This window comes from Penicillium angulare, assembly GCF_028827245.1.
Source record: "Penicillium angulare strain IBT 27051 chromosome Unknown utg000004l_segment0_segment0, whole genome shotgun sequence".
NCBI classification, from domain to species: Eukaryota; Fungi; Ascomycota; class Eurotiomycetes; order Eurotiales; family Aspergillaceae; genus Penicillium; species Penicillium angulare.
The window spans coordinates 3,829,264-3,844,440 of NW_026623163.1; the positions used below are offsets into that span (position 1 = coordinate 3,829,264).

At 46.9% G+C, this 15,177-nt stretch overlaps 5 protein-coding genes across 5 annotated transcripts; 4 read left to right on the top strand and 1 right to left on the bottom strand.

The window, feature by feature from the left end:
* Positions 1-322: 322 nt before the first annotated feature.
* N7478_005314 (histidine kinase-like ATPase domain-containing protein) lies at positions 323-5,601 on the top strand (the record flags this gene model as incomplete). The annotated part of the gene is made up of 2 exons (XM_056921528.1): positions 323-450; positions 516-5,601. 2 exons carry the CDS (start codon positions 323-325, stop codon positions 5,599-5,601), a joined length of 5,214 nt encoding a protein of 1,737 aa, XP_056779565.1.
* Positions 5,602-6,214: 613 nt separating this feature from the next.
* pabA (aminodeoxychorismate synthase pabA) lies at positions 6,215-8,626 on the top strand (the record flags this gene model as incomplete). The annotated part of the gene is made up of 1 exon (XM_056921529.1): positions 6,215-8,626. The coding sequence occupies one exon, from the start codon at positions 6,215-6,217 to the stop codon at positions 8,624-8,626; it is 2,412 nt and encodes an 803-aa protein (XP_056779566.1).
* Positions 8,627-9,114: 488 nt separating this feature from the next.
* med6 (mediator complex subunit MED6) lies at positions 9,115-10,262 on the top strand (the record flags this gene model as incomplete). Its single annotated transcript, XM_056921530.1, has 3 exons — positions 9,115-9,205; positions 9,269-9,630; positions 9,696-10,262. 3 exons carry the CDS (start codon positions 9,115-9,117, stop codon positions 10,260-10,262), a joined length of 1,020 nt encoding a protein of 339 aa, XP_056779567.1.
* A 583-nt stretch (positions 10,263-10,845) lies between these two features.
* N7478_005317 (LOG family protein) lies at positions 10,846-11,690 on the top strand (the record flags this gene model as incomplete). Its single annotated transcript, XM_056921531.1, has 2 exons — positions 10,846-10,880; positions 11,000-11,690. 2 exons carry the CDS (start codon positions 10,846-10,848, stop codon positions 11,688-11,690), a joined length of 726 nt encoding a protein of 241 aa, XP_056779568.1.
* A 592-nt stretch (positions 11,691-12,282) lies between these two features.
* Positions 12,283-14,741, bottom strand: N7478_005318 (Pet127 family protein; the record flags this gene model as incomplete). Its single annotated transcript, XM_056921532.1, has 4 exons — positions 12,283-13,885; positions 13,944-14,007; positions 14,061-14,445; positions 14,526-14,741. The coding sequence occupies 4 exons, from the start codon at positions 14,739-14,741 to the stop codon at positions 12,283-12,285; spliced, it is 2,268 nt and encodes a 755-aa protein (XP_056779569.1).
* Between the last annotated feature and the right edge of the window lie 436 nt (positions 14,742-15,177).

Consider the following 15,177-nt stretch of genomic DNA (forward strand, 5'->3'; position numbering starts at 1 on the left):
AAGCGATAAGGCCTGGCCTCCGCGGCCTCTCCGTCAGGTACTTCCAGTTCTTATTTGCCCCGGAGACTACGGACTACACCCAGCGATCTTTGTGTTGATTTTTTTGCATTCGTTCGGAACCTGCCTGTCGTCTTTTGCATCTTTCATTTATACCGAGAGCTGCATTTCTTGTTTGCGCACCCACTTTACTACCATTTAACGACTTGTTTACCTACGGAGCTTCGGAGGATGACCTAGGCTTACGCATTCATACCTATAGTTGGACCTATGATCGGCTATCATCTCACTAGGCTTTTGGTGTCTCTGGAAATTAGACATCATTATGGCTCTGAACATTGATTTCAACGCCCTTAAGGCGCGGACCATGGGGTCTGGTGCCGATGAGGAAGCTGTAACGGTGGACACCCGAGGTTTGATTTCTAAAGTCCTAGCTCGGTATTCAGGGAAATGGTAACTATCTACGAATATAGCCCTTGGAAACATATTGAACAAAGAGTCTAACAAGCTTTTTCTAGGACTGTTCTACGAGAAATGATTCAAAATGCCGCCGATGCCTCAGCAACAAAAGTGACAATCAAGTTCGAAACGTTACCCTCTACCACCGTTCCATCCCCCTCATCCACAGATCCAACTGAACAAATAAAACATACGGTTTCAAACCATACCTTACAACGTTTATTGATTTCAAATAATGGTCTCCCCTTCAGCGAAAAGGACTGGGCCCGGTTAAAACGGATCGCGGATGGGAATCCCGATGAGACTAAGATTGGAGCATTTGGTGTAGGATTCTACAGTGTTTTTGATGACTGCGAAGAGCCATTTGTTTCCTCCGGTAATCAGGCCATGGCCTTTTACTGGAAAGGCAACGCGCTGTTCACTCGACGTTTGGATCTTGGTGATACATCGAACAAGGACACAACCTTTGTACTGGATTATCGGAATGATTCTTCTCCTGTTCCATCATTGCTACAACTATGCCAATTTTTGGCTAGCAGCTTGACCTTTGTCGCTTTACAGGGGATAGAATTGATGATCGACGATTGGAGTCTCTTGCAATTGTCCAAAAAGACTGCCCCGGGCGTCAACGTGCCTATCCCCAGAGATATCGAAACGAAAACGGAAGACGGTCTCATGAAAATTATGGGAATCACACAAGAGATTGCTCAAGTTGATGCGTCCTGGATGCGTATCGTGGAATGGAATCCACATGCAAGTTTGATTAGTCTCGACAACCTACGCGACACCACGAGCTCATTACGAACATTTTTCTCGAAATTTACAAGCCAAGGCGCATCTGAAAAGGCTGTGCAATCTCAAAAGGCTCAGGCGCCTGAAGAATCGGGTAACATGACTACGTTGGTGAAGGCGTCGGTGTTCCTGCATATCAACACCGCATCAATTCAACCCTCGATTGGCCATAGCCTGAGCAAAGAGCTTGAAAGAGCCACCCGAAAACCACCGCCGAAGAAAGCCACAATCGCGATTTTGACGCCTTCTTATGATGCAAACATTTCCACCGGCGAGTCTGCATCCAAGTCAGAAATCCTTGCGTCTATTCTACCTTCAAGAGGAGGTCGGGTATTTATCGGATTCCCTACGGCACAGACCACAGGGTTGAATGCTCACATTTCGGCACCATCCGTCATTCCTACAGTTGAACGCGAAAGCATCGATCTGAATACTCGGTACATTAGTAAATGGAACATTGAGATGTTGCGAGCTGTTGGAATAGTGTGTCGAATCGCATGGTCTGCTGAAATGGCTACCATAAAATCCAAACTAGCAGCCAAAATTGGACCGGAACGCTCCAAGGTTCGCAGAGAGGATATAGTGGACGTCCTTCCTGAGTCAATCCACACTGCGAATCAATTTGTCTTTCGCGAGTCAACCCCATCCTCAGCTCTCGGCCAAACCATTGAGGACGCCTTTTGGATGTGTAACAAGAACGCTTCGATCGAAATTCTCTCTACGTGCGGTGTCATCCCTAGTCACCAGACACGCATTGCTCCCAAGGATCTCAGCTTCATGGACTCGATTCCGGCCCTTCCCGAAGAATTGGTTTTGAATGCAAAAGACTTTGTTAAAAAGCTGACAGATTTCGGCTTGGTCACTGAAATTACCGTCTCTGACATCAGACGGGAACTTGAAGCCAGTACCTTACCTGCCAAACATATCGTCGAATTTTTGAGTTGGTTAGGCCACAAAATATTGACAGGGCAGCTTGATAAGCATTCAGTTCAGAGCCTTCTCCGGGTTGCTGTAGCCAACGATGAAGATGAAGGTGGGAAGTCCACCCGCTTGATCGTTTTTGCCGATATTAGCGGCTTTTTGAACCCACAGCGAATCCCAGCAGACTTACCGGTTCCATCGGCTATAATGCCTTTTAGATTCACCAAATCGATTGGGAAACAAGAGCTTGAAGCTTTAGGTTGGGTTGAATTGCAGGTTGTGCCCTGGCTTCGCTGGCTTGTGATGAACGCTCAGGACCGCAGCTTGTTGTCTTCAGACCAAGATATTACCCAGAGCGCCTCATTCTCAGGACAGATTCTTCCCGTCTTGTCTAGACAATGGGAGCTCCTAAGCCAAGCCTCGAAACAGACTGTGATTACCATGCTTCAACCCAAGACAGTAATCCCAACTAAGCTTGGGATGAAGCAGCCTGATCAAACATATTTTCCCTCTGTGCGCCTTTTTGATGATCTGCCTGTTGTGCATGGTCTGAATGGCGTTAAAGAAAAGATTCTGGTATCGCTGGGTGTTCGCAAGACTGTTGAACTAGGTGTAATCTTTGATCGGCTCATAAATGCTACAAGCTCCAGTGATTCCAAAGACTCCACAGCCCGTAAATGGAATCATGTGGATCTCATTCGCTATCTCACGTCAGTACGTGAAGATATTCCTTTAAATGATATCCAAAGGCTGAAGAATACAAGCATTTGCACTGCAGAAAAGATGGGAGACACGCAGCCTGGTACTCGCTACAAAATTTCTCAATTATATGAGCCGAGAGACTCACTTCGCGCGCTGGGTCTTCCCATAATTGAATGGCCAGGCGTTTACAACAATACGAGTAACGAAGGAAAATTTCTCTCTATGATGGGTCTAATGAAATACCCAACAGGTGCCGAGCTTATTGGGCTCATGATCAAGAGTGACACAGAGAAAGACAGTCCTCGAAAGACCAAAGCCTTGTCTTACTTTCTGAATGAGTATCACACCAACGGATATGCGGCATTTGACACCAGTGCAGTCGGGGTGCCATTTCTCCCAGTTGAAGGTTCAGACAACCGTGCTGTGCCCAAAAAGTGCTTTACAGATGAAGGCGCCGCACTGTTCGGCTTTCACATCCTTCAAAGGCACCTCCATCCTCATGCTTCTAAACTAGGAGTTAAGCCCCACCCCCCTATGTCTGAATGCCTTGAAGTCCTCATCAAACAACCTCCAACCACCCCGAAAGAGGCTAGTGTTATTTTTAAATACTTGGCTGGAAGAGGCTCTGAGTTGAGCCGGCGCGATGTTGACCGAGTTGGAGAGTCTTCGATCATCCCCATTATCACAAAGACTCAGTCAGAGAAGGGTCAGAGGACACGATTTGTTGCGCCTAAACTCTGTTATCTTGGTGATGGGGAAGACTACAAAGATATTTTTGACTTTGTTGATTTTGGACAAGAAGCAAACTTTTTCCTCTTGGCTGTTGGCTCCAGGCGAGAACCTACGAAGATCGAGATTGCACGAATGCTGGTCAAAGAACCAGCACGCATTTCAACCGCATTCCAAAGCTCCGAAAAATACCTGATGCTTTTACGAACTCTTGCAGAAAATCTCTCCTTACTCAAGAAAGATAACGATCTGTTCAATGATATGAAAAGAGCTAGATTCTTGCTAGCAAGCCGTGACATTCCACCTCAAGATACTAACAAAGATGGGAAGGGAAAATCAGTTGAAACGGAAGCTCTAGATCCAGATGAGGATTTGGATATTCGAGAGTGGAGTTTGGCCGCAGCGAAAGACATCATGGTGGTAGATGATTTCCAGAGTTTCAATTTGTTCAAAGAACACATTCTTGCCGCGCCCCAGGAAGAAATATTGGAAAATTTCTATCTCGCTCTTGGCGCCCATCCACTTAGCAAACTTGTTGAGGAACAAGCACGATTTGGAGGCGTTGCAGCTGATCAAAAGCTGGCTCTCAAATTACACAAGATCATCCTGGAACGAGCACGCCTATTCTTACATGACCAACCCCCGGATGCCATCCAACACGGAGCTCGATGGCTGGAACATGACTTCAGTGTGCAAGTTGTCAACTCCATCACGCTCACACGATCGCTCAAGGGCAGACGAGTATCTCACACCCAGAAGCGGAATGCTATCGTGGCCCGCCTGTCCAACAGCTGGGGCCTATGTATTAATTCCGGCAAGTATGACTTGTATGAAATTAGCCAATCTCTGGTTCACTTGATCCTGAAGCGACCCAAGCTTCATTCAACCCTGACATTGGAGATGTTGTTGAAAACAGACCTTCTTGAGCTTCGTGCTCGAGGCTACAATGTGGAACGGATCCTTAGACAGAAAGCCCAGGAAGCTCGAATTACAGAAGACAAAAGGCAGAAACAGCTCGAGGAAGAAAGACAAGCTATACAGGAGAGAGAGGCCACTTGGGCTGCTGAGCAGGCTCAACGATCAAAAGATGAACAGCTGGAACGCCAATCGCAAGCTTCTATGCCCGGCTTCTTTCCCGAGTCTCCAAATAACCAGCAAAATATAGAAGAAACACAAAGCACGCCTCCAGATCCCGCTTTACCCGGCAGGGCTCCCCGTGGCCTATTCTCTGGGCTCACCAAGCGATTACTAGAAGGCCGTTCGGGAACAACCCCGAGTCCGAATCCTGGGCAGTCTCGTCCTTTACTCCCGGAGTCCACCGACGCTCCTCCACCCCCACCTTATTCCTCCGAAGATCCGCAGAAGCCACGTCCAGAGCAGCCTGCGTCTGTATCTCCACATCGATTGCAGAACGAACTCCTTTCTGCTGTGCAGGCTTGTCGTCCTCACAGTTCATCGGACGTTTTCAGCCGCCCGGAGGTCAACCAGATCTCGGCAAGTGAATCATACTGCGATGAACGGCCTGGTCAGAATTTAGAATTCGTGGCGACACTTCCTAGTGGAGTTAATGTGTTGTTTGTTAAGACTATTACCGAGCGATCAGCTTTCCTGGCAAACAATCGCACTGGCATCAACATGTTCGCATCCGTGCTTCTTGACTGTGGCTCTATTTTTTCGATGCGAGCAGATAGTTTAAGCATCTTCTATGACCCAGGTAGCAAGACCATTGCATTTAACCGGGCTGGCAGCATCTTCTGCAATTACTTCTACTTCCAGAAGTTGCAAGAGCAGCCATTGCTTCAAAATTCTACACCGGATCGCACGGATGCTATCGTCTACTGGTGGGTCACCCTTTGTCATGAGCTAGCACACAACCTTGTGAGCGACCACAGCTCCGCTCATAGCTACTACACCGAGGGCTTCGTGGCTCAGTATTTCCCCAAGGTGGCTACTAAACTCGCCACTCTCCAATCCGCAGCGAATCCGCCGAACGCGGCATGATCAATGACCTGCTTTCTCCTTATTTGATTTCTTTTGATACAATCGGATACCCTATCTCGCTAGAAGATCCCCCATTAGCAATTATGCCCAAGTATATAAAGTCTCTAGAATTCCCATAAAGCAAGATGCGTGGCCAACCGTGTCCATCCACTTACTCTATCTTACTCTATCGGTTCCGGTGGTACCCGCTTTTTGCCTGCAAACTCCCCAACCTTAAATTTTTTTTCACGTTTTACGTTTCAACTTTCACCCGAGGACAATGCATTGTTAGATTCATAATTCAATTTCAAAAATCACACAAGCCGTGAAACAAAAGCCATGAGGTGAAACCCCAGCACATGCTTGATCTTCCGCGGGAAACGGGCTTAAATCGCCGAACCTAAAAAGTCGAAATTGCCTGCTTCCGTGCGGCATAGACCCGGTATCCGAAGACTACATAAAGTGTTAGCCCTGTGAGATACAGTAGTGCAGGTGCTTATTACATGGCAGTCTTTTCTTTTTTTCTTTTTCTTTACTTACTTGAGATATCACAATCTATTGTCTCGGCCGTTGAGCGATACTGATATCAATCCCGCCAGGGCCGCCACCCCGCAGTGACTGACTCCATTCCACCATGGCGCCGTTACTAGGCAGTTGGGATGGTCCAACTACTTCAATTTCTCAAACTGGCCCACTCAAGAGCGTTTTGTATGTCGATGCATATGACTCATTTTCATACAATGTTGTCGCGATGCTCGAAGAGACTCTGGGCGTTAAGGTTACCGTGATGACCATTGACTCAGACTGGCCCGATGGGAATATGAACGAGTTTCTGCGCCATTATGAAGCAATTGTTCTAGGACCCGGCCCGGGAAATCCCAACTTGCCGAAGGACGTTGGTATTATGAAAGACATCTGGGATCTTCAGAATGACGAAGTACTTCCAGTTCTGGGAATCTGCCTCGGGTTCCAGAGTCTATGTTTGCATTACGGGGTGCCAATTGAACGCCTTCCATATCCTCTCCATGGTCGGGTCTATGAAATCTCAACGGCCTCAAAAGATCTATTTCACAATATCCCTAACGTGGAGGTAACATTATATCATTCTCTATATGCCAACTTAGATGCGTCAGCCTCTCCGCCGACATCGGCCGTTGACGATCTGGAATTTTTGGCCTGGCTCTCATTGGAAAAATCAAGCAGTCACATAAAGAAGATACCAATGGCAGTTCGCCATCGTCAAAAGCCCATTTGGGGTGTTCAGTTCCACCCCGAGTCTTGCAAATCAGAAAAGGATGCCTGCAGACAGATCCTCCATAATTGGTGGAAAATGGCACTCAGCTTCAACAAGTCTGTTGGAAGAGAAGCATATGCCTCCCTACCCGAGACCATCATCAGTCCCCAGGATGAAATCAACACGTTCCCAGATATCGCTTACGAGATGTTGAGATGGAGTAACTCGACTTCAAAGGCCTCAGTTTATCGATCTATCGAACGAGGAGACTTGACTGCAGAGACCATCAGCGAGTTGTTCAACAAACCAGGAGCTCCAACAGTAGTATTTCAGTCCAATAACCGATACAGTATTGTCTCGATTCCCAGCCATAATTCTTGGAGGCTTGAATACAGCGCAAAGCTGGAAAAAGCTACCATGTATCGATTACGCGACGAGACGCAAACGCTTGAGAAAAGCCTCACAGTCGCTCAACTCTGGGATGCCCTCCGTTATCTAATGGAGGCAAAGAAGGTTGATTCCGGAAGCATTCAAAGTCCTTTCTGGGGTGGATTCCTGGGCTACTTTTCTTACGAACTGGGCCTTGCATGTCTACCTCACCCCAAAGATTCACCACAAACACTCGCTTCTCACAAAAATTCGACCGACAATTCTTCATCAAATTTAGATATCGAGGATCCGCCGGATGTTAGTCTGCTGTGGTGTGAAAGAAGTATTGTTGTAGACAATGAGACAGGTACTGTCATTGTACAGTCTACTTGCGACTCGGATGAACACCCTGATAATTGGCTTGGTGAATCCTTGCAACTCCTCAAATTTCATGCCAGAAAAGTCGAAGATAATGGACAGTCCGACCTCCAATTTTTGGATTCGATTCTCCGCCATGGTATCATTTCATTTCCTGATGAAATGGATTACAAGAACCGAATCAAAGCCTGCAAAGCTGAATTAGAGGCCGGCGAATCCTACGAGTTATGTCTTTCCTGTGAGACATCAATCATTCTACCATCTCCGACAACAGAATCCGATCGTGCTGTGTTTCCCTGGAAACTATATAGGCGACTCAAGAAGTATAATCCTGCTAGATTCAGTGGATTCGCAGATCTAGGCCAAGTGAAGATCGTCAGCAGCAGTCCGGAATGTTTCCTCAATTGGGATCGCGAGTCTATGCTTGAGATGAAGCCCATGAAAGGGACAGTACGAAAGTCTCCCGATATGACACTAGCCAAGGCCAAAGAGATTCTCGCGTCAACGAAGGAGATGGCAGAGAACCTTATGATAGCTGATCTAATTCGACACGACTTGTACGGCATCTGTGGGCCTGGTGGAGTGCATGTTGAAAAGCTTCTTGAGGTCGAGGATTATGGTCGAGTCTACTCCATGATCACACATGTCAAAGGTCAAATTCGTCCAGATCAATCTGGATATTCGGTTCGCAAGATTCCTCAATTGAAGACAACAAACATGTCTGTTCATGGTCTCACAACCTTACAAAAATGTCTCCCGCCCGGATCCATGACCGGTGCGCCCAAGGAGCGCTCATGCATGCACCTTGGCAGAATTGAAGGTCGCAAGCGTGGAATATACTCTGGCGTGATGGGCTACCTTGACCTTGGCGGCGGTGGTAGCTTCGCGGTCATGATTCGCATGGCGTTCACTTGTGGCTCTTCGGATGCAGAACGCCAACAAAGTTGGCGGATTGGTGCTGGGGGTGCCATTACTACTTTAAGCACGGCGGAGGGAGAATGGCAAGAGATGTTGACCAAGCTGCGTACTGTTGGCAATATCTTTGCTCCATTCGATGCCCAGTAAGAGACTGGAATGAGGGGTCTCATCGTTTCTAACAATATATTTCACTGTCTATATCTATCAGACCGCGGGACACTTTGAATGTGTCTTCAACATCCGCGTCTTGCATCTATCCATTTATCATAGAGGAGTCAAACTCCAATTAATTCAACATAGAGCGCTGGAGCGAGGGCGTTAAATTTCAATCATTCTGGAATCACTTGGCTGCATGAATACGTAAATGATAAATACATGTACATCAAAATAATTATTAGCGCTTACGATACAGATAGCGGTATACTAGTAAACGTCAGTAGGTATAAGGCCAAGGGCTATCGGCGTACATGTGCAAACAAGCTAAACATGACTTCACCGCGGCCTCCGCCCTATCTAATCTTGAGATCGTCCATGCGTTGTCGATTTCTTTCATCTGGTCATTATTCTCTTCGCCTTTCTCGATTTTCCAATACGATAGTCCTTCGGGGTATTATTTGGTGATTGAAACTCCCGGTATGGCTAACCAAGATACCTCAATGGAGGAAATCCTCTGGCGGTCTCCCCCGCACGTCCAGATGATGGGAGGTTTCCTACACTCGAATAACAGTATGCCCAGTGCTCTATTAAAACAGCAATTAAATCAAGAGCTGACAATCTGACTGTGCAAAGTTCTCTTTTATTTTGCGGAATCTCCATTCTTCGACCCAACCTCCAACAACGCCTCCCTCGCTATTCAAGCCAACTACAACGAAGCCTTTCGCCATTTCGTCGAGACTCGTGAAGCCTTTGAGGCGCGTTTGAAGACCATGTCAGGTCTAGAATTTATCGTTTCACACGATCCCTTACAGGCAGCCGCGCAGTCAAACACGCGCTTCGCTAACGAGCCCTCCAATATATGGGTGATCCGAAAGCAAAACCGGCGCAAGCGGACAGGAGCTGATGATGAGGTGACCGTGATTTCTACCTATTTTATTGTGGGTGACTGTATATACATGGCTCCCTCTGTGGCCAGTGTTGTAAGCAACAGAATTGTATGTTATTTACGTTCCAACTCAATATTTGCCGTGACTACCTGCTAACCGACATGTTCCTCTAGCTCTCGGCCGTCACTTCTCTATCACGACTCATGAAGACAGCCTCTACACTACCCACCTTCACATCATCCTACGGACATACATACTTGCCACCTGTAACTCGCGCGACCACCGAGTCCGGGGCGCAGGCGTCACAACAAAGCAAAGAGAGCACGCCCATGACCGACGCAGCACCGCCTTCCACAGCCGACACACAAACAACAAATAAGACTGGGCTAGGGATCTCAACGACCAACTCCAGCTTCCAAGATACACGGAATCTAGCCGAATCATTCAATTTGTTCACCCAGTATGGAGATGAATATATGGATGAGACCCCACTTGTGGGAGAACCAGGCTCCTTTATAATGTCTCGCGTGGGTGGAGACAATGAGCGAGCGGCCAAGAATCCAGTCATGTCCAAGGCGCCTCTCGGTGTGACTAGCAGCAGCACCCCCGGGCCACCTGGTAGAGTCTCAACTCCGCAGGTCCGGGTTGATACGCCTGGGAAAGCATCCGACAAAAGCAATTCCCCGCCTAGCTCGGGCGAGAATAAAGGAAAACGGAAGAAAAGTCGAGTTGTCAGCTGATTTACATTTTATGATACCCTCGTTGTGCTACATAAAGGAACTCTGGGCGTTTTCTTGGTAGATCCAAAAGGATCCAAATTCTCTCATCTATGCACACATGACATACTACCTGCTCAATGCTCAATGCTCAATGCTCAATGCTCAATGCTAGATTAAATATACTTCAAGGCAAGCCGATTTGCTCTGGGTAGCTAGTGAGCAGCTGATCACGGCCTAGACCTTCTACGTCCATGTAAACTGACGTAGCTCCACTCGGATCTTTTTCTAAGAGTTAATATTGGAGACGCACAATCCCCGTAACATTTTCGCTGAGCCTGTCGACTTGACTGATAAAAAAGCAACGGGCCAGTGCAGCCAATGAAATGACCAACGTGCAACATTTGAACATTTGAACTATTACGGATCTATCTTATCGCAGTGGAACCAGTTCTAGCCACAGTTCCAACAAGTAGTACCCGCTCCCGCCCTCTTCCTCGCCACTTCCTCTCTTACTTTCCTCTCCTGTGAAACATTTAGTGCATATATAGATTCTCCTTTCTTGTCCTTGGATTTTATACACAGACATCTTTAATACTTTCCCATCATGACTCAAGACAAACAGCCCGTGATTTGCGTTTTGTGAGTCAGACCCTTCCTCAAAGTCATACCCCCTCATACCCCTCATACTCCTCATGACTTCGGAGACCATGATAAAAGTCATCATCCAAGAAATCAAACTAACATATATTGGTATATAGCTGTGGTGCCACACCTGGAAACGATCCGATTCACCTTGAAGCCGCCCGAACCCTCGCCTTTGAACTCCACAAACATAATGTCCAGCTAGTATATGGCGGCGGCACAACGGGGCTAATGGGCGAGGTCGCCCGGACACTCGTATCTCTATCAGGCCCAAAGGCTGTACACGGTGTGATCCCCCGCGCGCTCGTTAAGATCTCTACAAAGAGCAACGGCAACGGCAATGGCGAAATAGCACCCAATGGCGCCGGCGCGGGCAAGGCCGCAGAACGGGTAGTATCGGAGGCTATGGCAGAAGACGATGGAATCCCCGAATCCGAGTATGGGGTTACAACAATTGTGCCAGACATGCATACACGCAAGCGGCTGATGGCGACCAAGGTGCTTGAGGGAGGTCCTGGATCTGGGTTCGTGTCATTGGCTGGTGGATTTGGAACCATCGAGGAGGTGATGGAGATGACAACCTGGAACCAGCTGGGGATCCATAAGGTCGGGGTGGTACTACTCAATATTAATGGATACTGGGATGGGTTGTTGTCGTGGGTTCGGACTGCTGTGCAACAAGGCTTTATCAGCACAGAGAACGGCCGGATTCTCGCTGAAGCCCGAGACCCCAAGGAGGTTTGTGGAAAGCTTTTAGAGTATCACGTTAGCAGCGAGCGGATGCAGTTGAACTGGGGCGAGGAGTGATATATTCTTAATTCATTTTCGGTCGAATCTGCCATCTGGATACCCTATGGTGGGCTTGGACCACTATGCCAATTGCCACCCAGGTGCCTAACCCCGGAGGATTAAGCTATTAGTATTAGACTAAGGCTACCAATGTAGAATATAGTCCATGACATATAGTACGAGATAGTAAATGGTAATGATGTAGATAGATGGTGTTTGTAATACCAGTCGTTATTAGCAGATGGAAAGATTCATTTCCTATCATATACAATTTTCATATGCACATCCTGATGTTGATATTTACTATAGTACTTCTGTTTTGGAAATGATTGAAATGAAGTGGAAAAAGTGTATGCATTAAAACAACTCAACGCCCTGATGCACCCGTGGATATCATGATCTCACTTGATACATAAATAGCCCTTAAACCCCTTGGAATAATGATACATGAACCCGCAAATTAACCTTATAGTACAAAACTGGGAATGACATCTATTAATGTACAAGAGTGGGACGATACCATCCCCGAAAATCCACAAATCAATCACCAACAGAGATGCCTCATCACTATGGAAGGCAACCAGTCAAACAATGCCATGAGGAATCATAATTATGTCGACGTGTCATACGTCACAACACCATGCTCTTCATCCAGCGCATTTTCCTGGGCGCGGTGAGTCCGACCTTTTTTACTGATTTCTTGCAGACGCCGGATATACATGTTGGTTGTAGAATCGACCTCATCCTCGCCACCGGTATCAAGACACTTCTGGCGACGGGTTTGGCACATATTATACAGAGCGCGACCCTGGGTTGGGGAAAGCTCACTCAACTCATAGTCGACGACCCATTCATCATTCTCGGTTAATTTCTCGGGTCGTTCAACAATCTTGCCGTTGACTTTATTTTGAATTGTTAAGGCCATGGCAATAAGTTCGGTTTCTTCCTCCGCCGGTCCTTCCGTGTTGCTCAATTTATCATCCAAGGGAGCGTCTGAGTCAAATACAGGATCAGAAGTCGTATGTGACTCCGGCTTTGTTGTTGTGGCGGTTTCGGTTTCTGACGTTTTATCAAGATTGGATTCGCTGGTTTCGGGTGTCTTCGGGTGGAGATTCAAAATGCGCTGCTGGTAAGCTTCAACCTTGTCTTTGTTTTTGGTTTGAATGGACGATATCTGCTCCTTGGTGACAGGCTCAGCGAAGATGTACATGAAGGGTGTTACTGCGTCTCGGGTTTCGAAGTGAAGACGAAGGGATTTCTTCGGGAAGCGCTCGGTAACCTTGTCGAGGACCTTGTTCCATAGTCCCAGACTGAGCTGAAACTCGGCATCTCCCAGGGCAGTGTCTGATTGACCGTGCAGAGACTGGTCCATCTCAGGTAGACTGACATACTGAAAGCCGAAGATACGTTCAATATTATGGAACGCAACGAAGATACCATCCATGCGACCAATACGCACTTGTAAAGAGTATTTCAAGAATGCGGCCCGGATCATATCGAAGTATTCACGCTCATATGATTCGTATTCGCCATGGAGTCCCTTGATCTCATAGCCGAGTCCGCGTTCGAAATTTTGTGCATCCATTCGAATAGAAACTACAGCTCGGGTCTTCAGATCAAACATACCAGTGCCGGGTAACCTTGGATCATACGCATCAAGTTGGGAGCGCATAATGAAATCTCCCATGGTAGAGAAATGGTAAGATTCAGGGACTGCGCTTTCCTCCTCGGGTGTGACTTTATTTTCGTGCGTTCGACGGTAGCGTTCAAAGTCCTCTTTAGGCATGGTAAGCAACTTCTCCATCGACTTGCCAAGGTTCATGAGGATATTGGCTGAGTCAAACTCCTTATCGGCATCAATAGAATAAGCACCGTCTTGATAGTGAAGGAACATGGCGGCCGGGGATCGAAGCAAACGAGTGAATGTGCGCAGCTTGTCGGGGAAGCCTTGGGAAACCATGCGAGTGTCGATGCCTCTCCAAGCTGAAAGCAAGTAGTGGAATTGCGAAAGAACCGATGTCATGCTAGATGAAGAGCCGGCGTACTTTTTTCCTTCCTTGATAGCAATGTCTCGAAGTGTCATGTCCTTAGATGAGGTGATGTATTCTTTGAGGGTGTTAAAGTCGAATTCGGTTACCGGCATGATGGAACCTAAGTAGGGATCGAAGTTGTAGACGCGGGATCGAGGGTCTCGTAATTGATAAACTCCAGGGCTGCATGGTGTTAGCATATCACTGAACCATTAGAACTAGGGATACAAAAAGGCCTTACTTGAAAAGAACTCTGTCAAGACCAAATGACAGGCCAGGAACGGGCGGCTGGGGAACATCAAGCGCTGTAAATAGTTAGAACATCTTCAGCTGCGTATAATAAGGCTCTAGGACTCACGCTGCACTTTTTCTTTCATGGTCAAAGAGCCCGTGAGCTTGTTGTTAACGAAGGGCGCAAGATGTGGAAGTTTTCTAAAAGTATTCTTCTGGCTCTGGTTCTCAGACTGTTCAACCAATTGTGAGATTTTATTGATCACTTTCTTGCTTTTCTTCGTCTCTTCTCCAGTTTTCTTCTTGTCTTCCCCGGTTTTCTTCTTCACGTCTCCAGTTTTCTTCGTCTCGTCTCCATTGGAATCTTTGCTACTTTTGTTTGGTTTCTTGGCCGGTGGTCGTGCCTTGAGTTTGCTCTGCGAGCCGGATCGATGTTTCGGCTTTTGTTTTTGCTTTGGTTGTTTTGATTCCGCATTGCCGCCTTCCGATTGACTCGTTGATGAAGAATTGACCTATACAAAATTAAGTTGAGCATTGGTCTGTATACAGGCGACATTCTTTGTCCGCGGTTAAGAATCGATGATGGACATACCGTTTTCACCCCATCAGCGTCGGAGTTTTGTGTTGAACTAGCCAGCGCAGGTTGACCATTCAACCAAGGTCCTTGTCCACTTGATGTGAAGCGTAGCGGGGATGCGCGATGGAATTGGCGTGAGGTGCCTGGCGCGGCATTTCGGCGAACTAAACAGGAGAGACAAATGTAGTCTTTAAGAGGGTCTGAGACCGCTCGCAACGATGTGCGAAGCATACAGACTGTGTTATGAAAGCGAATGACGGAAAGAACGGAAAACGAAAAAGAAAAGAAACCCGTCAAAAATGACCGGGATATTGGGATAATCACAGCATTGAAAAGCTTCGGGGGATCAAGTTTTGGCGCGCATCAAAAAAAACTGCCACCGCTTTCCGATGGATACCTTGTTGCCTTGTTAATATAGCAAAAATCGATCTAACTATAACTAACTACGCAAATCCTAGTTGACCCAATAGAAAATAATTTTTTTAGCACGAATATTTCAATTGTGATGCTAGCTCTTGCTGTTCTACTTTACGCTCAAAAGCCTTTAATCTTCAAGTTACAACAAATCCAACTCTTGATCTGCTGTTGAGAAAGCTATGTATTGCTGATTATGATTGCCCTTTAGCGTTAAAGTATGCGGTTTTTTGCGTTTTTCGTTGTCAATATA